This window comes from Prionailurus viverrinus, chromosome B3 (assembly GCF_022837055.1).
Source record: "Prionailurus viverrinus isolate Anna chromosome B3, UM_Priviv_1.0, whole genome shotgun sequence".
Lineage (NCBI taxonomy): Eukaryota > Metazoa > Chordata > Mammalia > Carnivora > Felidae > Prionailurus > Prionailurus viverrinus.
Genome location: NC_062566.1, coordinates 6,202,947 through 6,229,441, shown reverse-complemented (window position 1 = coordinate 6,229,441; position 26,495 = coordinate 6,202,947). Strand labels below are relative to the sequence as shown.

General features: G+C 49.0%; 1 protein-coding gene across 4 annotated transcripts in view; it reads right to left on the bottom strand.

The window, feature by feature from the left end:
- SLCO3A1 (solute carrier organic anion transporter family member 3A1) overlaps positions 1 to 24,071 on the bottom strand; it is a 317,750-nt gene extending 293,679 nt beyond the window's left edge. For all 4 annotated transcript variants that reach the window (XM_047863495.1, XM_047863496.1, XM_047863497.1 and 1 more), the window contains exon 1: positions 23,712 to 24,071. In XM_047863495.1, coding sequence (XP_047719451.1) covers positions 23,712 to 23,891 — 180 coding nt within the window. In that variant the 5' untranslated portion in view covers positions 23,892 to 24,071. The remainder of the gene's footprint in view (positions 1 to 23,711) is intronic.
- Between the last annotated feature and the right edge of the window lie 2,424 nt (positions 24,072 to 26,495).

Sequence of the window (26,495 nt, the reverse complement as noted above, 5' to 3'; positions counted from 1 at the left end):
TGTTACTGTGTTCGAGGGCCAGGAGCAGGACTAGAGGGAAGGCCGCACCCCCCACCCCCCCCACCACAGACTGTAACCACACAGGGCGGCCGAGGTGGGGGGGGTGCACAGGAGCTCCCTGGGGGTCGTCTAGAAGGTACCCTGCAAAACACAAGCAGGCCTACTCCACTGATTGGCTAGGAGGCAAGATCCCAAGTACAGGAACCTCCAATGTGGGGCCTTCGGAGTCCCCAGATGTTGCCCAGCCGAGAGAATGGCTGTGAGCACAGAGGTGGTCAGCCTAAAATCATTAGGAGGAGCCTGCCCGGAGGAAGGCGTCAGCCTTAGGGTCTGGGTAAAAAGACTAGAAAGATGGGCAACTGGTAACCCCGGAAATGAAAGCTGGAGGCCGGAATTCACCAGGAAGCAACATCTTCTCTGGGAAGCCAAGACACCCCCCTCCCCCCCGCCTCCCCAATCAGAGACCACAAGTCTAAGAACTCTTAAAAGATTCCAGAGCAGGGGTCTACAAGGTTTTCCATAAGAGGCCAGCTAGGAAGTATTTTCGGCTTCACAGGCCATATGGTCTTGTCACAACTACTCAGCTCCGCTGTTGTAATGCCAAAGTGGCCGGAAACAATGATATGTAAATGAACTAGCATGGCCGTGTTCCAATAAAACTTGATGTACAAAAACAGCCTACAAGGAGGATCTGGCCCACGGGCTATAGTTGGCTGGTCCCTGTTCTGGAACTATCCTCACTACTCTGTGTCTCCTCTAGATTTTCGACCATCTGCAGTGTTTCTCCACAGGGCATGACAACAAAACCCTCAAGGCAAGAGCCTGAGGAACCGTCCCCAGGGACCCAAGGAAGGGGTGACCTCAAGGAGGCTGAGATTTATTATGCACCAGGCACCACACTAAGGCTTCCATGTAGGGTACCCCACACTCACAAGAACCTTCTGAGGTGGGCAGTAATCATCCCCAAGTTACAGATGAGGACACTCAAGTCCAGAAGGTGCAGAACCAACCCAGAGTCCCACAGCAGGGGTAGATCCAGGGTTGGAATGCAGGCAGCCTCGCTCCAAAGCCAAGCCCTCACTCCACAGATACGTAAACTGGACAGACAGTGCCCACGTCAAACCAGGCAGCCTGCAGGGGAGGGGGTAAGGCCATGACCCCCCACGGGCTGGACACAGGACAAGGAAAACAAGCAAAGCAGGAGGGGGAGGGGTCCACAAAGTGTCTTCACAACAGAAGGGCAAGCAGGGTCCTCAACACTGAGTTGCAAAATGGGGACAGTCCTGAAGGACTAAATGACACAACACGAGTCAAGTTCTGCATCGGTGCCCAGCACACAGCAAACACTCAATGAAGAGAGATGATTATTATCGGTAAGCAAGTTAGCACCTGTTCAGAATTTCGGCAACAGCCTCATCTGTTTAAAGGGTGACAACAGGGGCACTTGGGTGGCTTAACTGGTTAAGCATCCGACTCTTGATTTTGGCTCAAGTCACGCTCTCATGGTTCATGAGATCAAGCCCTGCATCGGGCTCCGCACTGGCAGCGAGGAGCCTGCTTCAGATTCGTTCTCTCTCTCTCTCTCTCTCTCTCTCTCTCTCTCTCTCTGCCTCTCTCCTTCTCTCTCTCTCTCTCAAAATAAATAAACATCAAAAAAGACTTTAAAAGGTGACAGCAGAGGGGCACCTGGATGGCTCAGTTGGTTAAGCGTCCGACTTCGGCTCAGGTCATGATCTCGCGGTTGGGGAGTTTGAATCCTGCACTGGGCTCTGTGTGAACAGCTCACAACCTGGAGCCTGCTTTAGATCTGTGTCTCCCTTTGTCTCTGCCCTCCCCTGCTTGTGCTGTGTCTCTGTCTCTCTCAAAAATTAAAAAAAAAATTTAATAATAATAAATAAATAAAGGGTGACAGCACAGATTCACACCCACTTCAAGGAAACAAATGTCCCTTTCACATGGAGAGGTCTGGCAGTCACTACCCACATCAACCCCTTAGCATCGCAAACAGGGATGGGCCTGACGTTTAATCTGAAGAACTTAAAAGGATGCCTTTGGGGGCACCTGGGTGGCTCAGTCGGTTAAGCATCCGACTTTAGCTCAGGTCACGATCTCGCGGTCCGTGAGTTCGAGCCCCGCGTCGGGCTCTGGGCTGATGGCTCGGAGCCTGGAGCCTGCTTCCGATTCTGTGTCTCCCTCTCTCTCTCTGCCCCTCCCCTGTCCATGCTCTGTCTGTCTCTGTCTCAAAAATAAATAAACGTTTAAAAAAAAATTAAAAAAAAAAAGGACGCCTTTGCAGTTCTCCAATTTGATCAAACAAAACAAATCCAGTCAAGACCAAACTAACTTCGAGTCAAGCCATCAGGGAATAATGAGATAAAGTCAAAACAAGGAACGTTCTGTAGAATGCCCTATAAAATGACAACTGGACTCATGCCTTCAAAAGCTGACATCACAGGGAAAAGTGGAGGAACGAGTCTAGACTGAAGGAGGAGGAAAGCTGTCGAGCCACATTCACAGCAACGTTACTTGACAACAGCTAAAATGTGGACCCAACCTAGCGCCCATAGACGGATGAATGGAGAAGCAAAATGTGGTACCCACATACGACGGAATATGATTCAGCCTTAAGAAGGAAGATAACTGTGGCACAGGCGACACCATGGATAGAACCTTGAAGACACTATGCTCAGTGAAACAAGCCAGATGCAAGAGAACAAATACCGTATGATTCCACCTACATGGGGCATCCAGAGGAGTCAAATTCAGAGAGTCAGAAAGTAGAAGGTGGTTGCCAGGGGCTTGAGGGGAGAAGGGAATGGAGTCATTATTTAATGGACACAGAGTTTCAGTTTTTCGAGATGGAAAGAGTTCTGGAAATGGTTGGCGGTGATGGTGGCTACAATACTACAATATAATGTATCTAATGTCAGTGAACTGAACACTTAAAAATGTTAAAGATGAGGGGCACTTGGGCGGCTCAGTCAAGTAAGCGTCCGACTTCAATTCAGGTCACGATCTCGCGATTCGCGGGTTCGAGCCCCGCATTGAGCTCGGTGCTGACAGCTCAGGGCCTGGAACCTGCTTCAGATTCTGTGTCTCCCTCTCTCTCTGCCTCTCCCCTGCTCGCACTGTGTCTCCCTATCTCTCTCAAAAATAAATACACATTAAAAATTCTTTAATGTTAAAGATGGTAAATTTCATGTTATGTGTATTTTCCAAGGATAAAAAAATAAAAATAAAAAAGAGGGAAACTAAAAATCACGTAACAAATGAAATGCAGGATCTTTGGTTTTGGGCTGTCTAAACAATAAGCATTCTGGAGACAGAACTAGGGACATAGTTATGGACGTCAACAGCATTGTCAATGGAGATATTTTGGGAACACCTGGAGAGATGTGACTATGTCACAGGTATTAGTTGAAATTAGGGAACAGTTACCTTTTCCTATAGTTAACCACTCCTATTAGGAGTGGTAATAGGGTTGTGGTTTCATAAGGATAGGAATCATATTTTATGTGGAGGCATAGTGAAGTATTTAGATGTGAAATGTCCTCCTTTCTATAATTTCCTCTAAGGTGGTTTTAAAAAAGTATATGTATATATTTGCGTGTGTGTGTGTGTGTGTGTGTGTGTGTGTGTTAGTTCAATACGTTGTTCAGCTGTTCAGTCCTAAGTATTCACTGCACTATAATTTCCATTTCTCTGCTCCGAAAACTTACAATATAAAGTTAAAGGTACAAGTGGGTCAAAAACACCCCACCTAAATCCCTGGGTTGCCAGATAGCTAAACAACATTAACCCATAACAATGCTTTGAAACTCATAAACATTCCACACACCTAAGATGGGCACTGTACCCATTTTCATCGTTGACAATAAACCTGAGACCCCAAAGTAAATAAATGACATCCCACTGAGGAGTCTTTCAGTAAATACCAAAATGTTAATTCTTGGAAAGTCCTGTGGAATACGTTTTGAATACGGGGCATGTGATTTTGTACTAAGGTTTGGAAAAATGGCCATTTGGTGAAGAGGTAAACATTCATTAGCGTGTCTGTTCACACTGGCATGGAACGGTGTGTAATTTTGTGGGGGCTGTTAGGGCCGGATTATTACATAATGGCCCTTGTTTTTGAGTGGCTGGCTGTTGAGAGCGAGAACCTAGTTGAGGGCTGAGCACACGGGTAGCAACATGCCCAGAACCGGGGCCCTGCGACACAGGGCATGGAACGTTCGAAGGCTCATTTTCAGAGCTCACACTTCCTGCAAATGCCATTTCGTACTCACGGCGAAGGGAGAGACAGAGAACACAGGTCTCCGGCCCCAGGGAAGTCGTGTTCAACGTTCGCTACCAGTTAAAAAGAAAGAAGAAAAACAAAACAGTGTTCTCTTGCAAGTAGTAACGTATTAAAATGATATCAAAACACCAAACACCTTAAGCCTTCCATTTGGGCTGTGATTTCTGGAGGAGGTGTGGTCTGAGGAAAGAGGAGGGATTTGAGAGCAACGTAAAGCTGAGAGACAGGGATCACACACGACTTGTGTCCCCCTGGACAAGATACTCAATTTCTCTGAGCCCTCATCTCTTTATCTGTAAAACAGAAATACTGGCATTTACCTGCGGCGAGAATCGAATCAGACTATTTACGTGCTCCCTGGCACACAGAAGACACTTAGAAAATGTCAGTCCTCCCTCCTTCGTCGTGACTGATCAACAGATATAGGGGAATGAAATACAATGGGATTCTATACAAACTTCTAAAGTGATACTGGGTATTAAATGATAGAAACTCCTGGGGCACTTGGGTGGCTCAGCCGGCTAAACATCTGACTTCGGCTCAGGTTGTGATCTCACAGCTGAGGAGTTCAAGCCCCCACATCCTGCTGGCTGCTATCAGCACAGAGCCTACTTCAGATCCTCTGTCTCTCTCTGTCTCCCTCTCTCTCTGCCCCTCCCTTGCTAGCGCGCTCTCTCTCTCTCTCTCTCTCTCTCTCTCTCTCTCTCAAAAATAAACATTTTCTTAAATGGTACAAACTTCTTACAAAATCTCACTCCTCCAAAACTTAACCAAAAAAATATTAAAGCAGAAATTTTTTTAAAAATCACCAGTCAAAAAAAAAAAAAACAAGAAAAAATGAGTACATAATAATCAAACCCTGCCTGCCAGGGAAAGTAAAGGAAGACTGTAGAACAGAAGAGAACAGGATGACATGGCCAGGCTCAAAACCCAGCATCTACCATGTGCAGGAAGATGAACCAGGGACTAAATAAAAAATCCGGAGAGTTTTCATGCATATCAGCAAATCTGGAGAAAAGCAACCTGAGCAGGTGTCAATATATTCCTCTTTTCTGAGTGGGGAATAGTGAAAACATCCTCAGGGGAGAAAAGGATGAAGAGGGAGCCATGAACCCTGGTGCTGATTACCTCTGCTGGGAGGAAGTGAAGGTTCCAGGAATACATGGTGAAATCCGGGGCTGATCCAAAGCCAGAGAATACTGCCCAAGGGTATGCAGTGGGTGTTCCTCCACAGGAAGACTGAGCCCACTTAAAAGAACCTTTAAAACATCCCAGAAGCAAAAGCCACCAAGCCAACATCATCTAGCCATGACTAGTCAGCGCCCTGCATACCACCTGCCATGGCATAGCCAGTCCTGGCTGCTCTGCAGGCCCTCAGGGTACAGAAATCCCAGACAGAAACAAAAATCTAGCCATCAAACTTCAACTGGGTGGTAAGGGGGCAAAAACGAGAGGCTTCGAACCCAGAAATCACCCACACCCAGAACAACAAAGATCTGCAAAGACTCACCCAGGCAAGAACAGAGTGATAAAAAGCAAACAAAAAGGTCTGGTCTCTACAAACACAGACTCCTGGAGGAAAGGACAAATGAAACATTGTATCAAAGACAAGGAATTCAGCCTCCAAGAAAACACAATGCAGGAAGAGGAGGATTCCCCCAGAAAGACCTCTGAGCCATAGAACTTAATATGAATAAGAGTGCAGTAAATTGAGAATTCAAAGGCAACATTAACCCTCCCCCCGCCCAAAGAAAAAGGAAAGAAAGAAAGAAAGAAAGAAAGAAAGAAAGAGAATGAGATTGTAGACCTAAAGAAATAAATTGGGGAGCAAATAAACATTAGAAAAGCAATATATAGAGTAAAATTTACAGCAAACTAAAGAAAGATGGCTTCATCAATTTACTGACTACAGGAAAGCTAAAATAAAAAAATGAAAAAAAAAGTGACGATCGATAAAAACAAGGGATCCAAGTAATGAAAGAAAAACAAACAAGTATAGAGTTCAAAGACAATCCAACATACAAGTAACTGGTGTCCTTCCATCGGAGAACTCACTGCCCAGAACCAAGAAAAATCAGAGACAATATAAGAAAATTCTCCTGAGACTATTAATAAAGAATTGAATCTGTCAACTGAAAGAACACACCAAGTGCCACAAAAATATGACACATCTCATGCGGCAGTGATATACTCGTTAAGTGACATGTCCGATACTAAGAAAGAGCTCCTCCAGCCTCTTATGTACGAGCGCGTAGTCTATAAAGGAGGACAAAGCGGGCTGGCCTTGGACTCTTCCATGGCAACACTCAAGGGTAGAAGGCAGTGACTTCTTCCAAGTTTTAATTAAGTCTTCTGTGAAACTGGAGTGAAGTTAAATTTACTACTTTGTATTTTAAGAACATGTATCTTACAAAGTATATCTAGCCAGCCAGCCGATTTTCCATGGAACGGAAAGAACTCTGAGATGCTAATACTGCTAATGATCATTATAAAGGGGGTGGGAGTTACTCCTTCCTCTTCCCAGAACCCATACCTGGATCCATACTAAAGGAGGAACCTCTACTTTCTGGAAGAAACAAAGAAAAATTATCTGTTCTGACTTCCTCACTGCATCCTCCCCAAAGGGGGCTCAGGAGACTTATCTGGTCTATAAAATCGTGAAAGGAAGTCTAACAGTCTTGCCCTGACCTCTTCCTTTTCCTCTCCTGTGAACAGACCTCAGGATGCACACATTCTTTGCTCCTCCAGGAGGTAAGCTTTGCAGGTGCACCCCTGCAGAGACAGACAGCCCATCATTCTGACCAGGAGCAAAGTAGTCTGAAGCCTGGATCTGGCCACAAACTGAGTTTTTTGCAATCCGAACTCCAAATGTCTCCATACAAACTCCAAGCTGATATTCTTATACCCCTGTGGTTGGCCATCATGTCTGCTACACTATTGATTATTAATTGGTGGGAGCAGGGGGAAACGGAGGGAAGATAACTATTACCCCTCAAACACCAGGATCGGTCCCGATTATTTCCGAACGCTGGTAGGATTTGGAATGTCTTAAAATATTTTTTATCTGAACTTTTCTTCATTTTAAAATTCTTCATAATGAATATGCATTGTTTTTACAAAAACAATAAGGTCAATTTTTCTTCATAACAGTGACACCAGAGGAAAACATCTGATGTTACAGAAAAGTAGTCACAGGGGCACCTGGGTGGCTCAGTGGTTAAGCATCCGATTTCAGCTCAGGTCATGATGTCGCAGTCTGTGAGTTCGAGCCCTGCATTGGGCTCTGTGCTGACAGCTCTGAGCCTGGAGCCTGCTTTGGATTCTGTGTCTTCCTCACTCTCTGCCCCTCCCCCATTCATGTTCTCCATCTCTCTCTCTCCTACAAAAATAAAAAATAAAACATTGAAAAAAATTCTTAGAAAGTAGTCACGGTGGTTTAGGGGAAAGAGTAAGAATGTGCAGTGTGATCTATTATAAAATAATAATAGTAACAATAGTAACATTCTGCACAGGCACGGGGTAAGCACTGTGAATGGATTATCTCATTTAGTAGGAAGTAGGTAAAAATACCATGCCAACCTTAGACATAAAATGGAGAGGGAAAGTCATTTGCCCAAAGCCACACAAGATTAACACACAGCAGGCATGGACTTCACAAAGCCAATATCTTCTATTATCATTGACGTTTAAACAACACAGATGTGAACCACACAGATGTACTTATACACAGATTTTTTTTCCCCATAAAGTACAATACTATAAATGTATTTTCTCTTCCTTATGATTTTCTTAATAACCTTTTCTTTTCTCTAGCTTACTGGATTGTAAGAATAGAGTATATAATACATATATATGATATGTGTTAGCCAATTGGCTGTATTATTGGTAAGGTTCACGATCAACTGTAGGCTATTACTAGTGAAGTTTTAAGGGAGTCAAATGTTACACACAGACTGTGGGGGAAGTGGGTGGGTGTTGATGCCCCTAACCTCCCCACATAGTTCGAGGGCCACCTGTACTCTGTCCTCACAGTCGTAAGGAAACACAGGTAGTCCCAGAGATTGAAAAGCACGGGTCCCAAAATGTTGACAGTGTCTCTCCAGGCCCTGACATTATGGATAATGTTTTTTATTATTATTGTGGTTGTTGTTAAATTATTGTATCTATGTTTCTCTATATTTTCCAAATCTTCAACACACATGGTCCTTGTGCAATAGGTAAAACAGTAGGTCTCTATATTAAGAAAAATACCACAAGCATGAACTTGAAGTTCAAGTTAATGGTAGAGCCAAGTGATGAGGCCACACAAGGTTCCTGAGCTGTCTCAGCCCGTGTTTTTAGATCGGCCATCTGTGGGCAACAGGTGTGGGCCAACAGGCCAGAGGCATTCTGGCCGCACTCCACATCCCCTCTACACAGGATGTGAAGTTGAAGGGCACCCAGCTCAGTGAACGCTCCACCAGCCTCCTAGCCCCCACAGCATCGGGGCCTCAGCCCAGTTGCCGGTGAGCTCTGCTCCGAAGAGAGCTTCCCTCTGGACCCTCACGATTATTCCAAGGAGGAATGCCCCCTCTCAGCAGCTTGCCAAGTCCTTCTCAAGGAGAATGGGAGGGGAAGTTCGAATGGCCTCCATCCAATTTTTAAACTGTAAACTGCACACCCACTTTTTGTTTGGAGACATTTCCTGTGTGTGAACACAGTTTGTTCTGTTACCAGCTTTAAAGTTACCCAGAACTGATACATCCAAGGCCGAGCTAAAGTGTTTGAAGAAAAAAAGAAGTCCAATACGATAGGACCTTTCCTCATTTTAGCTCATCTTGCAGAAATCTCATTGGAAGATAAGTCAAAAAAGAGGTTGGCCACAGAGGTGCCACTGTGTATGGACACCCCAGCCCCCGCCCCTCCTCGACTGCCCCCATCCAGGCGGGCACAGCACACTGGGACAAGCGGTGTCCTTCAGACCCTTGCCTACATCATGCGATGCGGCCATGCTTGCTTCTAGGTAAGTCTGAGGACGCCATGATGCAGCTGCCTTCCACATGCCTGTAGCAGCATTTCAGGGCACCACTTCAAAGCTGGGGGGAGGGAGGTAAGCCTTGCCAAGAGAGGTGCCGACGGCCCCCGCAATGCTGGCTGGCGCTGACATGCCCCTGCATGTGGCTGTGGCCCTGTGCTCCCAGCCTTCCCCTTCTCCTCCAAAATGGCTTCCCACCCCCGTCCCACCTGCGAAGGCTTTCCCCAGCCTGACTCTTGAAATACCAGCCTGACGTCTCCTTCCCTTTGGATCCACCCTGACCAAGGCTGAGAAAATTACTGGACAGCTACTCTTCTCCCCAGGGCCATCTCCAACATCACCTCCCACTTTGACCCAACACTTGGCTTCTATGGCAAAGACCATGCCATCCCGTGGACCGCGGATACAGCCAGACCAGCTGCAGGTCTCCAGGAGGACAGGGCCGTGGTCTGGCCCAGGGCCTGGAACGGTCTCATGAAGGAGTCATTAGTAGGAAAAAATATAAACATGCCATCCCTGCCACCAGGATAAAGAGACTCCGTGAGGCCCAAGAAGATGCCTTTACTGAAGTCAATGTTGCTCACAGTTACTTCAAGAAGTTGTCCAAGTTTGGCAGAGACCAAGCTGAAGTCTTTTAAAAGGAGCCAATGCTGAGAAACTCTGAGAATCGGACAGTCCCACCCCCAGCAAAAACAAAACAAAACAAAAACAAAAACCAACCCTGGAGATGAATGAGATTAGAAGGCAGGGGTCTGGTCCTAATGTAACACACACCTGGCCAAATCTGGGACTGGCCGGCATGGCCATAATATTCTCTTCCAGTCCTCCTGCATCAGGTAGGACTTCAGGGAGGCGACGGGGCCAGCTGGACATTTCACGGGGCCTGGTTCCTGTTAAGGAGTCCCGGGTGTAAGGCACAGGAGAGCTGTACTACACGCACTCTAAATATATACACACATAATGTTCACCCACATGTATTTCTAGGCTTTTTTTTTTTTTTTACACGCATTTCCCTTAATCAGATGCTGTACTCATCCCAGCCACTCCCTGCACTCAGCTATGCCCAGAATCGGGAAAGAGTGTGTTCAAAGCTATTCATTAACGCAACTGGGCTCACTCCCGCAGCCTAACCACCACCCCACAGACAGAAACATAGTTATCCCCTTACTTATTCAGAAAGGAAACAAGGATTGTCACAGGATAGCACATCTGCAAAGAATGACACGCTGACCAACATTGCAGAAGTTTCCTACCCAACCCAAAACCCTGAAGAGAGCAGAGTCTGTCTTTTTCTTTTTCTTCTTCTTTGTACCATCAGACCATTTTAGGGTCCTTTGCTCTATTTTGCTCCTGGTATCGTGAGTTGAATCGTGTCCCCCAAAAAGGACTAGGATGAAGCCCTAATTCCTGATATCTGGGAATGTGACCTTATTTGCAACAAGGTCTTACCAAATGTAGTTAAGGTAAGATGAGGTCATTAGGGTAGATCCTAATCCAATAGGAGTGGTGTCCTTCTATGAGGAGGAGAGAAACACAGAAGAAGAATGCCATGTGACCTCAGAGTCACATAAGGGAGGGGTACAAAGCCTATCTAAGGAACATCAAAGATCAAGGGCCACTGTCAGGAACTACAAAGAAGCAAGAAACGATCCTACCTGGAGTCTCAGAAGAAGGACGCACCTGCCGACACCTTGATTTCAGGCTCCTGGCCTCTAGGACTGCCAGAAAATAAATCTGTTGTTGGAAGCCACCCCGTGTATGGTTAGTTTGTTTCAGCAGAGCCCCAGGGAACCAATACACCCCATTTCTTCCTTCAGAAATGCCCTAGAAACTCATTCATATCGTCATCCACCTTCCCGCCCCCGGGTCCAAGTCTTCCTCCAACCAAAGGATGAACTGTCAAAGTCTCTTTCTCTGTACTACACGTCACACCTTTCTATATCTAAGGGAGAATATATAACCCAATTTTTCTCTAACATCAGAGATACAGAAAATGTTTGGGAATGTCCCTACTATCCTCTGAACTCCACAGGGGAAGGTTTAAATAGAATATGAAGACCACACTCCCCACCCCCACCCCCACCCCCCAAATAAAGTACAATAGGGTCCATCCGGGAAGGCAAGAATTACCATACAGTCTGTGGTCAAAGATGGGACTGAATCTTTACCTCCTGTAGGACTGAGAGCTCAGCTTATATTACCCACCCAATGAGGACGGTGAGAAACCAACAAAGGAAACAGCTTGAAGAAGGATATTGACAGTGCCTGTAGCATTAGCCTGGCACAGGAGTCCTACTCAGGAGTGACCAGGGTTTGACTCCTGGGAGCACGCTCTCACAGAGGTCTGATGGATCCGACTGGGACATCCTGCCAGGGCTGGTGAAGCGTGGCCCTGGGCGTCAGGGGCCGGCACAGGGAGGCAAGAATAAAATTAATGAACAACCAGGAGGCGACAGAGCTGAGCTGACCACCGTGACCACCAGAGCTCAGCTCACCCGGTGCAAAGAGAAAAGCAGTCACAGAGGCGACGGACCAGAACACAGGAACACTCAGCTTCCTTTTGGGGGCTCTAAAACGTGTCCCTGGTCACACTGCACAGCCTCCCTGACGGCCTTGGGTGCCTGCAGCCCTAGAGGCATTTTTAATAGCTGCCTTGGTCCTATTACTTTTAAGTGACAAAGCATTCCCCAGTGAAATCTAAAGTATCAGAAGACGGATAAATACAAGTGTATGTATTTTTACCTGCTCACCAGATTAAGGATAGGTATGATGCCTATTAGGAAACGGTCTATATATACATATATGTATATATATGTGTGTGTATATACACATATATGCATATATATATATATGTAAAGGAATATTTTAAAAGAGAAAAAAAAGTGGACTTTTTTCCTGCATTCACCAAAACATTACTTTTATTTGTATGTTTACAATCATTATTTCCAAAAATGAAACTCTTCTGGACTGTTCACCTACTCACCCCGCGAGCTAACGTGGGGGGCTAGCTCTGGAGGGTAGGGGCTGCATATTTGGGTAAATTACTTAATCCTGTGCCGATTTTGCCTAAGATGAAAAGCAGTAAGGGCAGATTTTTTTTTTAATTTTTTTTTTTAACGTTTATTTATTTTTGAGACAGAGAGAGACAGAGCATGAACGGGGGAGGGTCAGAGAGAGGGAGACACAGAGTCTGAAACAGGCTCCAGGCTTTGAGCTGTCAGCACAGAGCCTGACGCGGGGCTCGAACTCACGGACCGCGAGATCATGACCTGAGCCGAAGCCGGCCGCTCAACCAACTAAGCCACCCAGGCACCGCAGGGCAGATATTTTTTAATATGAAAATTGTTAAGTTTATTTATTTGGGGGAGGGGAGGGGCGGGGGGGGGGGAGAGAGAGAGAACCCCAAGCAGGCTCCATACTGTCAATGCAGAGGCCAATGCAGGGCCCTAACCCTTGAACCAACGAGATCATGACCTGAGCCGAAGTCAAGAGTCAGATGTGCAACCGACTGAGTCACCCAGGTGCCCCCCGTTGGCTATGTTATTTTTTTTTAATGTTTATTTATTTTTGGTTTTTTTAAATGTTTTTTTATTTATTTTTGCGACAGAGAGAGACAGAGCATGAGCAGGGGAGGGGCAGAGAGAGAGGGAGACACAGAATCAGAAGCCGGCTCCAGGCTCTGAGCTGTCAGCACAGAGCCTAATATGGGGCTCGAACCCACAGACTGTGAAATCATGACCTGAGCCGAAGTCGGACGCTTAACCGACTGAGCCACCCAGGCGCCCCAATGTTTATTTATTTTTGAGACAGAGAGAGACACAGCATGAACAGGGGAGGGTCAGAGAGAGGGAGACACAGAATCTGAAACAGGCTCCAGGCTCTGAGCTGTCAGCACAGAGCCTGATATGGGGCTCGAACCCACAAACCGTGAGATCATGACCTGAGCTGAAGTCGGACACTTAACCAACTGAGCCACCCAGGCGCCCGTTATTTTTAAAGAGACCTAAGAACGCAGGCCAAGGCCAACCTTGGGACACAGGGACGACATGCCGAGTGGACAGTCGGTTCCACCTGTGCATCTCGGAAGGTTCACGGGGCTGCATCCGCTTTTAGCCCAAGTCCTGCTGGCTCCACGTGCCCCTCTGAGCCCGTGTGTGGTAAGGATGCCCTCCCCACCTGCTCCCATCACCTGCAAGCCGCAGAGCTACGCTGCCGGCCTTTTCGATTCGTATGCATCTCCACAGATTTGGCAAAGGTAAAGCGAAGGTGCTACTTTGTGGGTTTTGTTTCCAGAAGACATTCTTCCTTCGGCTGGCTGAAAAACTCCTCTTGGCATTTCAGCCTCCCAGCCGACACAGTATTTACCACACTGGGGAGACACTGCGACCCGCCACATGATAAATCACACAATCAGTTGTGAGTCTTGTCCTAAATTTTCCGCATGAAGACAGGGGAGGCCTTTCTGAAGCTCTTCTGGATCTCTTTCAACTCGTCTAGTTTCTTTTAAGTATTTCCTCCCAGTGTCCACTCTGGCCACAAAATAAGCTCCTTGTCTACACTTTAGGAGGCTGTAAATGTGAAATGGGCCACGCAGCGTGCAGCCTGAGAAGAGGATGGTGGGAATGAGCCACAACAAAAGACCGGCAAATTATGCAACACGAGGCAAAATACACCCCAAAGGCGATGGTAGGGGGACTTTGGGAAATGAAATGTCCAAAGCACGGATGCCCATCACAATCGACAGTGGTTTTATTCCCGAACACGCCACTGAATCGCACAAGCAATCTCTCAAGCCTTCACGGACACCTGCCCTCTGCCACCCGGAGAGTCAGGGTGACCTCAGACACAGAACGAGCCTAGGCACCCCTGGAGAGAAGGTGCTGGTGCTGACACAGCAGGCTGCCAAGTTCCAGGGGGAGAGCTCTAGGTGGCTCTGTGAGTCTACTTCCAATGATTCTCTGACCCTGAAAGCCAACGGAGAGATTAACTAATCAACACCATTCTTTTTCACAGGTTGGGGTCACAATAATGGAAGCTTACATAATAAAAACATACAGGTCCGCGCTTAGAAATTTGTACCTTCATTAAGAGAATTCTCAGCGAGGGAAACACAAGATTTCAGGTACAGTATTTTAGAGCTTACATAATCAGTCGGAGGGTGGCTTTCCAATTTCCACTTGCTTATATTCAAGGTGGTAATTTCTCATTCGAATCAGCCAAGGATGGGAAAGAGGCAGTGTCAGGCTGGGGGAGCAGATCCAACAATTAGAGACGGAGCGTGTCTATTTTACATAAGCCTTCTCCCAAAGAGGGGAGGAGGGAAAGACAACAGCCAGTCCCAAGAACATCTGACAATAGTCTTTAATTGAAAGCACCATTGTGACACTGTTCTCCCTGCACCAACCTTGCGAGTGCAGAAATGGAGCTAAAAAGAATCATCTCTATCTTGCTGAAGTTCTGGTAGTTGTGTAGGCAGTGACTTAGGGAGCAAGATGCCTAATATTCTATTATATTCCCCAGGACTATGTGTTGAAAGCCTGCTCTTGGCTCCTTCCTATTTCTGCTAACTCTGCATCATCAGGAACTCGGGGAGCTAGGAAGAGACAGCCACAACAGGCTTTAGATCCACCGACGAAAGGTTTCGAGGGTTACCCGGACAGCCAAGTTAATTATCCAGAGACCCGTCCCAAAGGGCAACTTGCCAGACAAATCAGAATCTGCCACCACATAGTACAGAACTCACATACGGAGTGTAGGTGGGTGGACAGACAGACGCACAGACAGAAGAAAGGCACTCCCTAGGCTTTTGAATGGACTCACTCTATCCCACAGTAACTCAGACCTGCTGGGACATGCCAGGGACCCAGCATACCACTGGCCACTTGGATGGGTTGTGGCCACAGCTTGCTTCTGTGCTCGTGGCAAAGATTTTAACCAAACCCAATGCTAAGGAAATAAGACATCGCTGTTACACTCAAGGCTCTTCCATTCTGTTACCAGGCATCTTAAAATGCCACTGGGGATGTGATGTCCCAGAAGAACAGAGTATTGAAGAGGTGTTGAAGGCACCTTTTATTTATGAAGGAAATCATGAAAGTATTTATGAAGGAAATCATGGAGGCAAAGGGGAGTAAGTGGGCTCCACACTACCCCCTCCCCAGCCCCATTCAAAACCTGTGGCTTGGAGCCAACCTACGTTGTCTTTGGCTTTTAAACTGTTCCACTGAAGTGTTGACTGGAAGTCATAAATGAGACATTTGTATTAAGTCCAAGAAAATTTTAATGACCGACTATTATGTCTCAGGGAAATAACCATTCCCTATTTAAAGAGGAATGTCCGCTCGTTTCAGGAAACAGCTGGGCTGGTTACGATCATTCCTATTAAATTGAGCTACTAAACCCTCCGTCAGGAAGGGGTTCCCTTTTCAGAAAGGCTCGTCTCGAAGCCACAAAGAAGAACAGAAATAAAGAAGCTGGGAACAGCCAGCTGCAGAGATTCCGCTACACCCAGTGGAGCGTTTCCGCTCTGCATATTGTCACTGGAGCGCCCACGACACAGCACCCCTCCCACCCCCACCCCCAGCCAGGCTTGTTCACTCAACTGTGGCTACAGAAGGTCCAGGGTCTTAGAAAGCTGATAGGGTTTCTTCCTCGGGGAAGTCGACACCCAGCCAGCAGAGTCTGGGGATGCAGTGGTGTTCAGAGAGCGTGTGCTCTCTTGTGAAGCCCGTGGCCCTTGAATGTGAAGCTAAGAACTCGCCCAAAACAGATGCTGCAGGTGGATGCACTGAGAAGAGCCCAGTCCATTCATTATCCTTCCCAAGGACAGGTGTGACCAGAGGGGCGCTGGGCAAAGGTAACCCCCTAAACAATCATCGTAAGTGGAGATGAATGGACCCAGAGGATGAGAAACAGCACGGCATCTATCAAGAGCCTGCTCAAGGTGCCTCGGTGGCTCAGTCGGTTAAGCGTCCGACTTTGGCTCAGGTCATGATCTCGAGGTCTGTGAGTTCAAGTCCCACATCGGGTTCTGTGCAGACAGCTCAGATGCTGTGCAGATGCTCACAGCAGACAGATGCTCTGCAGACAGTCTCAGATGCTGGCGCTTGCTTTAGATTCTTGTCTCCCTCTCTCTCTGCCTCTCCCCTGCTCATGCTCTGTCTCTCAAAAATAAGTAAACATTAAAAAAAAGTTTTTTAACTTTAAAAAAGAGCCTACTTGCTCTGCTTCGGAGAAACCAAAAAGAGTCAAGATGAAGAAAATGCCCCAATTGTGCCTGCTGAGCAGGAGGATTAAGATGAAGCAGTGGGTGTGGCAGGAGACCTGAGCCCCGCCCCTGGCAACCAGGACGAAGCTCCAAGGTCGCTGACCAGAGGACAGCATATGTCCAGGACATATGTCCCTTGATCCCCGAATGCTGACACTCCAGGCTGCTTTGAAGTGGCCACTCTTCACCCAGAGAAGCAGAGTGAGCTATGAGGGCCCCAATCTCCAATGTGGGAAACAGAACCGAGGCCTCACACAACACCCCAAATTCTCAGGCCCTGGGGAAGGACTTTGGTTATGCCAAGGTCAGCGACTAGGGTTGTGTGTCATTAGCAGCAAAGCAAGGACTGAATCCTGTACCCTAGGAGAGCACTCTATCATGTGTCCATTTATTCAAATATCTCAACCACCTGTAAGTCGGTCCCATTTTTCAGATGACAATATTGGGACTCAGGGAAGTCAAGTCACCAGGAGCCGGTAGGTAGCAGGCCCGGGTTCAAGTCCAAGTCTTCTGACTCCATAGCCAACACTCTTCACTGCTCCTCAGCTGCCTGCAACATAGAGGACCATCAAGGATTCCCTATCCTGTAGCCACAGACCAGAGCGACGGGAAATAGGGCCCCCCAAAACGAGGCATCAGGACGCCTGTCCCTCCCAGCCGTCCCGAGCACCCCTGTCCACCCACCTCCAAGTACCCACTGGCTAGAAACGCTCGACAGAACCATTACTAGAGCGAACTCCTCTCCCACGTGACTGGTAATTCTTACAGCGTCTTTAAGACAAAATGGATTGCCACATTTAGAATAAGGGAATAAACAGAATTAGCAACTGGTACTTATTTCTTGCTTCTAAAAACATTTTACCTCCCGGACAAAATGTTCATGCAGAACAAGGGAACTACCTGAGAGTACAGTTCACTACACCCAAATCAAAGTTTGATTGAAATAATTTTATTTCTCATTTGTTGGGGCTACAAACTGAATGCCTGTGGAAAATATGTATAACCATGTCATTATTAACAGCTCGTATATATCAAAGACCATGTGCCAGTTAGCATTCAAAGTGGTTTCCATGTACCAATTCAGTGAATCCTCAGAGAATCGTTATGAGTATTATTAGACCCCCGTTTTAAAATGAAAAACCAAGGCACAGAGAGGTTAAGTAATCAGTTTAGGAACACACAGCCAAGAAGGGGAGAACGTGGGTGGGAATCCCAGGTCTTCGGAAGCTCATCCATTGAGCCACGGTTGCCGCAGATGCTTATCATTCTCCTACCTGGCAATTTTAACCATTTCATTTGGGGTTTTAACCACGTTTAGTCATTTTAACATGAACACATAGACACTTGGGTTACATAAAATACAAGTTTCTCAAACCATACCAATTTTATTTATCCTGTGAACCAAAGTCACTGATTCCACCCTTTTCCCCCCTACTTATTTCCTATTTTGTAGATACAGATATAGCAACAGAAAACAAAACTAAGTTAAAGGAACAAGGATGCTATCTTTCCGGCTTACAGATTACCAAAAACATTTCTGAGAGGGGACAGAATATAGGTCACTTGACTTCAGGGGAGTTCTAAACCCATGTTTAAGCCACACAATCAAAATTACCAGCAAATTGTCCCTTAACAACGTCCAAAAGGGACAGCATTCAATATTTGGTCTATGCAACCCTACACCAGAACGTGTACGTATGTAAACGTATAATGCACACGATGCACATATTAACATACATAATAGGAGTAGGTATACAAAACATGAGTAGAAGTGTTGAGTATGGTGATTCTCCTTTGGAGGAATGTGGTTATTTATTAAATGATGTGCTGCAGTTAAATCCCTGCAAGTTTGGGGCGCCCAGGTGGCTCAGTCAGTTAAGCATCCGACTTCGGCCCAGGTCATGATCTCGGGGCTTGTGAATTCGAGCCCCGCGTTGGGCTCTGTGCTGACAGCTCGGCGCCTGGAGCCTGCTTTGGATTCTGTGTCTCCCTCCCTCTCTGCCCCTCCCCAGCTCATGCCCACACTCTGTCTCTGTCAAAAATAAATAAACGTTAAAAAAAAAATTAAATCCCTGCAAGTTAAATGTGTTCACCAAGTTGAAAGGAGAAATACTGCTGGTAGAGTTTTATTCTCCATCCCAGCAAGAGGGGGGGCAACTTCTGCAGACCTGCCTGCCCAGTTACCTGGCAGGTGCCACCCTCCTTGCCTGGCACCTCAAGGAGCCCTCCCTCAATCCAAGGAACAAGGTCAGCTCAGTGGGAGTCCTTGCCACTCCCTCTGCAGGAGGCCTAGACCCTGAAAGGAACACCCCTGTCTGCAATTAACCAGGAACATTCACGGATTTTGTTGGGTCTTTATTCCAGGCCTTCATCGTCTTCAACTGTGGCTGCCTCCTCATTGTTTTTTGCTAGGTTGCACTTACTCATCCCCAGTGATGGCTATGCGAGCCCCTCCATAAACAAGCAGCACTTGAAAGCTTGCTTCAAGATGAGCAAGAGAGATGCAGAGCCCCTCTTGCTCCAACTGCCTCTGCCCAAGTAGAAACTTATCCAGCTTAACCCAGAGCAATGCCATTCCGGCAGCAGGCAAGCAAGATGAGCTTAAATGCTGGGCATGTGATTAGCAAGACAGTGCCCCTGCGGAGAGGCCTCTGTGTCCTCTGCTTTGTAAGGTATCTAAAATGGAAAAGGGGGAGAGTTCCAAAATTCAGGAAGGATCTTGCCCGCTTTACAGCCCACTGATCCCATTTCTTTGACCATGAAACCCACAAGAGAAAACCCTTACAGAAACTAAGCTGTGTACACAAAGCTGATTGAAAGGAATTTGCAGAAATCATTTTTCCCCTAAATAATTATTAGCTAAACATGTGCAACCAAACAGCAAGGAAAAAAAAAAAATCAGGGTAATTGTATTTCTTACTACCTGGGGCTATATAGTAATTATGCAAATGGCAGGGAATTTGTCACTTTGAGTAACCATAAGTGTGTAAAATAATTTGATTAAGTAAAATACAGTCGCCTTAGTCATCATACTAATTTGACAAGGACTTTAAAAATGTCCCTCAGCTGTCTGCTTCTGGGTAAGAGCCGTAAAAACCCATCTTCAAAATGATGCTTCTTTAGGGAGAGAAAAAAAAAAAAAGAAGAATAACAAATCCAGTAGTTTCACCTTACAAGTAATTGCAAGCCACTGAATGCTCTCAGGGCTAACACTTTTTAAAGTGACTAGAAATCAGTGAGATGGGAGTTCTGTTACATGCACTCAGTCATCCGGCGAATTATTTCGTCACGACAACCTCCGACTTAGGGTTTGCAAAACTCTAAATAGGGAAATGCCCACCCCGGGTCCTAGGCGCTGTCTGTGCACCCCACCCTGGAGACTCAACAGGCCTTGTCAAGTTTGCATCCTGAGGAAATTCAAATGCATTTGTATGTGAGCCTCGATCCTAACTGCCCAGAGGTGTCAACGTTTTAATTTCCTGTACACAGCCTTATCGACTCCAGTCCTCGGCAATTTGATAACACACACGAAGCTCTACAGGCAGGGCTGGACTCCAAGAATGGCTTGAGACATCTCAGTGGGTCTCCACACATCACCATGAAGTACACACAAAATAACTTTCTCTCCCTGCAGTTCCCATAGGCCTAAGCCTTCTCCAAAGGGGCCGAGACTTAAGCAGAGATTACATCCTTGCAAGGTCAGTTCAGACTGGAGCCACCCAAAGCAAAGCCCCAAGTAAAGGAAAATCGCATTCTCCACCCAGCACACCTTGCCGATCAAACTGGATGGGTCTCTCTTCTTATGCTCAACAAAGTATCGCATAGCCACTCAGGCAGTTTGAGGGACTAGGAGAGAACATCCCCGTGACATTGGCTTATGTGAGGTATGATTTCCAGTTACAACACTTGCAAGTGTAGCAGATTTCAGAATCCACAGCTGGCCGGGGGGTTGCGCGATTACCTTATCTCTACTATCACAGCATCTGGGTGTCAGGGTCAATAACCTTCAGCATTGCCCTGGGAGACCCACCCCCACACCCGCACACACATGGAGGCAAAAAGTTGCTGGTCCCCTGCCCAGCTTAACAATTGGTGTTTGTCTCATATACAAGTCTCCCTTGAGTTTCCTCCCTGGGCAGGTTCTTGAGGGAAAGCGCGCACGCACGCGCGCGCGCGCGCGCGCGCGCACACACACACACACACACACACACACACACACACAGTCCTGCTTTACAAAGTTGCTTCTCAAATCACAGGCAACTTCCTGCTTCAGTTCTGCAGTTGGGGAGCTTACACCAGTGCCATTGAAGACACAGGGCAAGCCCTTTTCAGAAAGTAAAGGGAGAAATGAAATGAAGCCTCCAAATATAAAACACGGCATCTGAGAAGACAAAATAATAAGGTAGCTGCATGGACTACTGGGATCAAATAGATTAAAATAATGTCGCTGGCATAGAACTTTCGATAACCCCCCTCGCTATCAAAGCAAGCACTGTTGGCAGTGTCCCACGGTGTGCCCTTCATCAGGTACCTGAAAATGCTTCATCGGAGAGGCAGGCTGATTGCCAACGCAAAGATCACATATAACACACCCCTGGCACATGGACCCTGACAGTGCGGATGATCACCTAGAAAAGCAGGCTCTGAGGTTTCTTAAGAAAGCCATGATGAATTAAAACGCAGACGTCTGCCTTTCCTGCAAACATCCTACAACGTTCCATTCTCAAATTATCCATGAAGAAGTCACACACAGCTGCAGGAATAACTTTTTATTCCACCTCCAAATTAACAGATGAACAGAAAACTCCCAAGTGGCCCAGAAAAACAAAACCCACAGCAACCTGATTCAGTCAACCCTGGCAAGCAAACTATTTATTTTCACGAGGTTCAGATGGCCACAGAGAGTCCAGCCGGGCAGGGCAGAGCCCTGAGCACCCTATCCCTCCGCTCCTAGTAATCAAAATAAATTCAGTTTCCCAGGCCTGTCCTCTCCTGGGCCTCCATCCGCCTTCTGCTGGTCACCTGTCGACTCCTGTTACCCTACCCCTCTGAACCAGGCTTTCTATCAGCCCAGGCTGGAAATGCCAGCAGCCCCCCTCTCCCCAACAACCAGGTGGACTGAGTTCCTGCCACTGGCCTACTCTGGGATTAAAGTCAACTTTCTATCTCCCGGTGCCAGCCAGCCCTGCCTTTAGGTATCCAGCTTCACCAGCAGCCCTCTGCTTCTTAACTTTCTAAAGGAGCCCAGGCTACTCATCTAGTTGAAGCTCAGCCTCGTTCCTTTCTAAAACCCTTAGATCATGGCAAGCTAAAAAACTAAGACCAGGCCTTTATCATTCATGGTGTGAAAAGTTCCGTTCCTGTTTGCCACGCATGAATAACGCACCCTACTGAACAAAACTGGCTTCAGGCAAACAAAATGGTAAACCCGAAGGCAGCTGTTGATACACTAATTACCTCCCCAAACACAGACCCCAGTTAGGTAGTACATACTTTGCATACACTCCAGCACAGACCCACAAATATCTTGTTAATACGCATTTGCATCTTGGTACTACACACACCTATCTTAATATCGTAACAGTCAAAATTCCCTCCGTGAAAGTGCTGATGAACGGACCCCCCACACAGGGACCGTCTGCGCTGGAACTACCGAGAAAAGTGCGTTTTGTACAACAAAAATCTAAACACCGAAGAAAACTGTGCTTTGGGCTTCAGGGCTCACCTGCAGCATACAAGTCAAGGATGCACAGAGACGGGGACTTAAAACACTTTCATCTCACAAGGAGCAAAGGAAATGCAGCTGATTTTCAGGAGCCCTGTAACTTTGGCACCCCAGGAACAGAGCTGAGTTTGAACAATCCTCTCTGCTAACCACAAAGATGACGTTCCCCTATGCTACAAGCCTGCTTGTACTTCCCTCTGACTGTAAGCCCGGGAGTCTTTGGAGACTGTGAATGGTACAGGGCACCCACCAGTCCAGCCTTCATTAACTGCACCCCAAGGCCAAGAAGGAGGGATTAGTGGTACATCAGGAAAAGCATGGTTCTATCTGAGGATGTGGTATTCCAACAGCCAAAATCCTGTCCAATTCTATCTCCGTCAAAGTCTCTGACGTTTCATTTCATGTTTCAGGTCAATCACCAAAGTATTGATTTAACACTATACACTGACAAAATCTTCTCCTGTAGGCAGGGCTGGACTCGGGTCTGGAAGTGCGCTCTCTGGAACTCAAGTTGGGACCACCCGCGCGGGGCAGGACAAGGCGACAAAGTAGGTATTTGACAGTGCTGAGTCATTACAAGCTGTTTCCTCTGATATGCCAGGCACCCCTGGGCCGTCTGAGCATTAATATCCCCTGTCAGAAGGCAAATGAAATAGACGCACATAGTGCAAAATGATGCGACCCCCTTGCGGGCGAGAGACCACGGTGGGGAATCGAGGTCTTAAGCACGGGTACCAAGAGCTACACAAACTCGCAGCTGCTCTCCAGGTACTGTAACTTTATCCCAGACGCCAAAAGATGGCTATTGGGATACGGAGAGGGAATATTCCCCCTGCAGCCCAGGCTCCGAACAGGGCCACACTCGAATGCATTTTACTCTAAGCTGTTAAATACCACCCCCCACCCTCCGTAATTGGCGCATGGGGAAAGCGCCCGGAGAAAATGATGCATAATGAATTTGTTCTCGAGGCGGATGGAATGGAAAGAGTGGAGGACGCAGGATGCTCAACTGGCTTTTCTTCCCATGTGCAGGTCACCTGAAACCCGCGATGCCTGCCTCTCCAAGGGGGCTCCTGAACTCACCCTCTGGCTGCGCCTTCCCGGCGGGGAAGCAAACGGCTTCCCGGCCACCTGCCCGCCGCCTCTCCTCCCCGGGCACCCCAGGCCCCCGCCGGCCGCGCGAGCAGCTGCCGGCATCCGCGGTCCCACCCGCTCCCGGCTCGCTCGGCAGCCCGGGCCGGCAGCTCCCCCGGCGGCCGCCGCTGCACCACTCGCCAACCTCCGCGCCGGGCCGAGGTCATGCCCGCCTGCCCCCGGGCCCCAGGCGGCCCCCTCCCCGTGCCAGCCGGCCGCCCGAGCGCCGGGCCGGGGAGGGGGCCCCCGCGGCGGAGTTGGCACGGGGACTCACCAGGTAGGCGCCCACCGTGCCCTGCGCCAGCATCAGGGCGCACTCGGACACCAGGAAGATCTTGATGTTGGAGAAGCAGGACACCTTCTTTTTCTTCTTCTTGTTCCTCTGCGCCTCGTCCCCCTGCAGCTCGCCGCTCCGGCCGCCGCCCGACGAGCCGCCCGGCTTCTTCCCCTGCATCCTTCCCCCGCCGCCGCCGCCGCCGCCGCCGCTTTCCCGCTCGCCCCGGGTGTCGGGCCCGCTGCCGGGCGGGGGTGTGCGCGGCGAGGCTGCGTGCTGTCCCCGCCCCGGGCCCGCGGCGGCCGCCCCCGTCCTGCCGGGGCTGGAGAGGTGGAAGGCACAGCTCCTCGCCGCCGCCGCCGCCGCCGCCGCCGCCGCCGCCGCGCGCGCTCGCCCCTTTCCTCCTCCTCCTCCTCCTCCACCTCCTCCACCTCCTCCTCCTCCTCCTCCTCCTCCTCCTCCTCCTCCTCCTCCTCCTCCTCCTCCTCCTCCTCCGCCCTCCCCGCGCCTCCTCCTCCGGCTCGGGCTGTGCCAATCACAGGGGCTCCTCGCGCCGCCCGCCGCCGCCGCCGCCGCCGCCGCCGCCGCTTCGCCGCCCGCAGACGCCCGCCGCTGCCATCGCCCGCTTCCCTTCGCCAGCCGGCCGCGCCGGCCCTCGCCTCCCTGCGTCTGCCCCGAGGCCGGGCCGCCCCTCGCCGCCAGCGCGCCCTCGGGGAGGCGCGAGGGGGACCGGCTCGGGGCGCGCGCGCAGGGAGGGAGGGGGTGCCCAGGAGGGAGGAAGGCGGTGCCCCGCCCCTAGATGGCGCTGCGGGGCACGGGGCGCCCCCGCGGGCGCTGGGCGGTGCTGCGCGAGGAACTGGGGGCGCCGAGGTGGGGTGCGCGGGCGCCCCCGCGGGACGGGGACCGAGTGCTGCGGCTTCGCGGCGCTAGACGGGAGAGGAGGGGCGGTTTCTAGGAAGAGAGCGAAGACCGAGTTACCCAGGGAGGGGTGGACGCGCTCGCTCCCCCTCTGCCCGGGTATTTCTGGGGACAGATGTTGCGCCCCGGGGCTTGGGGAGGTGCCAGAGGTCAGAGCTGCTGGCGGCGTCCGCAACCCGCGGGTCCCAGCTCCTGCTCCCCCGGGCCGCTGGGTGTGCCTAAAGGGCTCCCGACCTCAAGGAAGGAAAGCTCTTCTAGAGGGAAGTTCGATTAATCCGTCGAGAACCGCACAGACTTATCAGTCGCCCCCAGGCCGCAGTGTCTAGGTGGCTGCAAGGTCGCAGCGACCCCAGCAGAGGGCCTTGTCCAGCCCTCCATCTGCCTGGAGTCCATCCTCAGGAATGATGCAGCCGAGGCTGAAGTCAGCGGGAAGCGATTAGCCCAGGCCTCCCCTAGTTTTGTGGCCCAGGCCGCCCTTCCTGGTCTTGGCCTGTAAGCCCGAGCCCCGAGGCAGCCGCTCTTTATAATCATTACCAGGAGTTTGGGCCACAAGGCACCACCAATAAGATCTACTAGTGGTCCGCAGGCTTTTGGAAGCTCAGAGAAACTGGAAAGGACTGGATCAGTACCCGGAAGCCCTCAGCAACTTCTGCCTGGGCCACTGAGAGGAGGGGTGGTTCAAACAATTGTTCATAAAGCGTTTACTTAATAACGGGTCAAAGAAAATGTGCCATTCTCCTAGGCTCCTGAGAATGGCTTCAATTGAAACTGAAGGCTTTGAATTGAAACACGCAGGCTTCAATTTGAAACTGAAGAGCAATGAACACATCCGAAATGTTTACTTCCTCCCGAAGAATGGGAATGGGAATGGATGGTGTCATGGTGGGGGTGCTGTCTTGCCATCCCATTGAAATAAAAACGGCCTCATCCTCTGGTTCTAGACATGATCTCACCTAGACCTGCTGTCCCTTTCAGATGCTCCCCTCTCCTTGTCTTCGCTGTCTGCTATCTGAATTGGCTCCCCCCAACAGAGGCCTTTTTCCATTTTCCCCCCAATTCCTGTCACCCGGGGCTGCACCAATTCCCAAGAGTCTGTCACCTTCCTGCAGCCCCTTTCCAAATCCCGCCGCCCCCCTCCCCGCCCCCCACGCTGCCTCACAGCAGACTTTTCTACTGAGTCCTGCCTTTGAAGGGCTGGGGCCTCTCCGACACTCTGACGTCAAGGGAGCATCTCCTGACTTTCCTGAGAAGACCTTTGATGAGCTAGCTCCCTGCCTGCCTCTGTGGCTTCATGCTGCAAAACTGCTGTCCCACTGCTGTTGAAACAGCAGAGTGCATTATAGTCCGTAAGTGTTGTTCACGTGCTTTGAAATAACAAGAGCTAATTTTTTTCAGTTTATTTATTTATTTTGAGAGAATGGGAGAGGGGCAGAGAGAGAGAGGGAGAGAGAATCCCAAGTGGGCTCTGTGCTGTCAGTGCAGAACCCAAAACGGGGCTCAAACTCGTGAATCGTGGAATTGTGCCCTGAGCCAAAATCAAGGGTCGGATGCTTAACTCCCTGAGCCACCCAGGCACCCCCAAAGAGCTCATGTTTATTGCATGCTTGCTCTGGCCAGGCCCCATTCGAAGTGCTTCACCTGTGTTTACAGCTGAACCCTCACAGCCACCCTCTAAGCCAGATACTGTTATTAGCGCATTTTACAGGTCAGAAAACGGAAGCCCAGAAAGGTTGACTCACCTTACCAATGTCACATATCCAGTCAATGGCAGGACCAGCCTTTGAAACACGTCCAGGTTCTTGATGACTCCCTATGACCCAGTGGTCTGTCTCTTGGGCACAAGGGAACTCACGTGGTTTCTGCTTT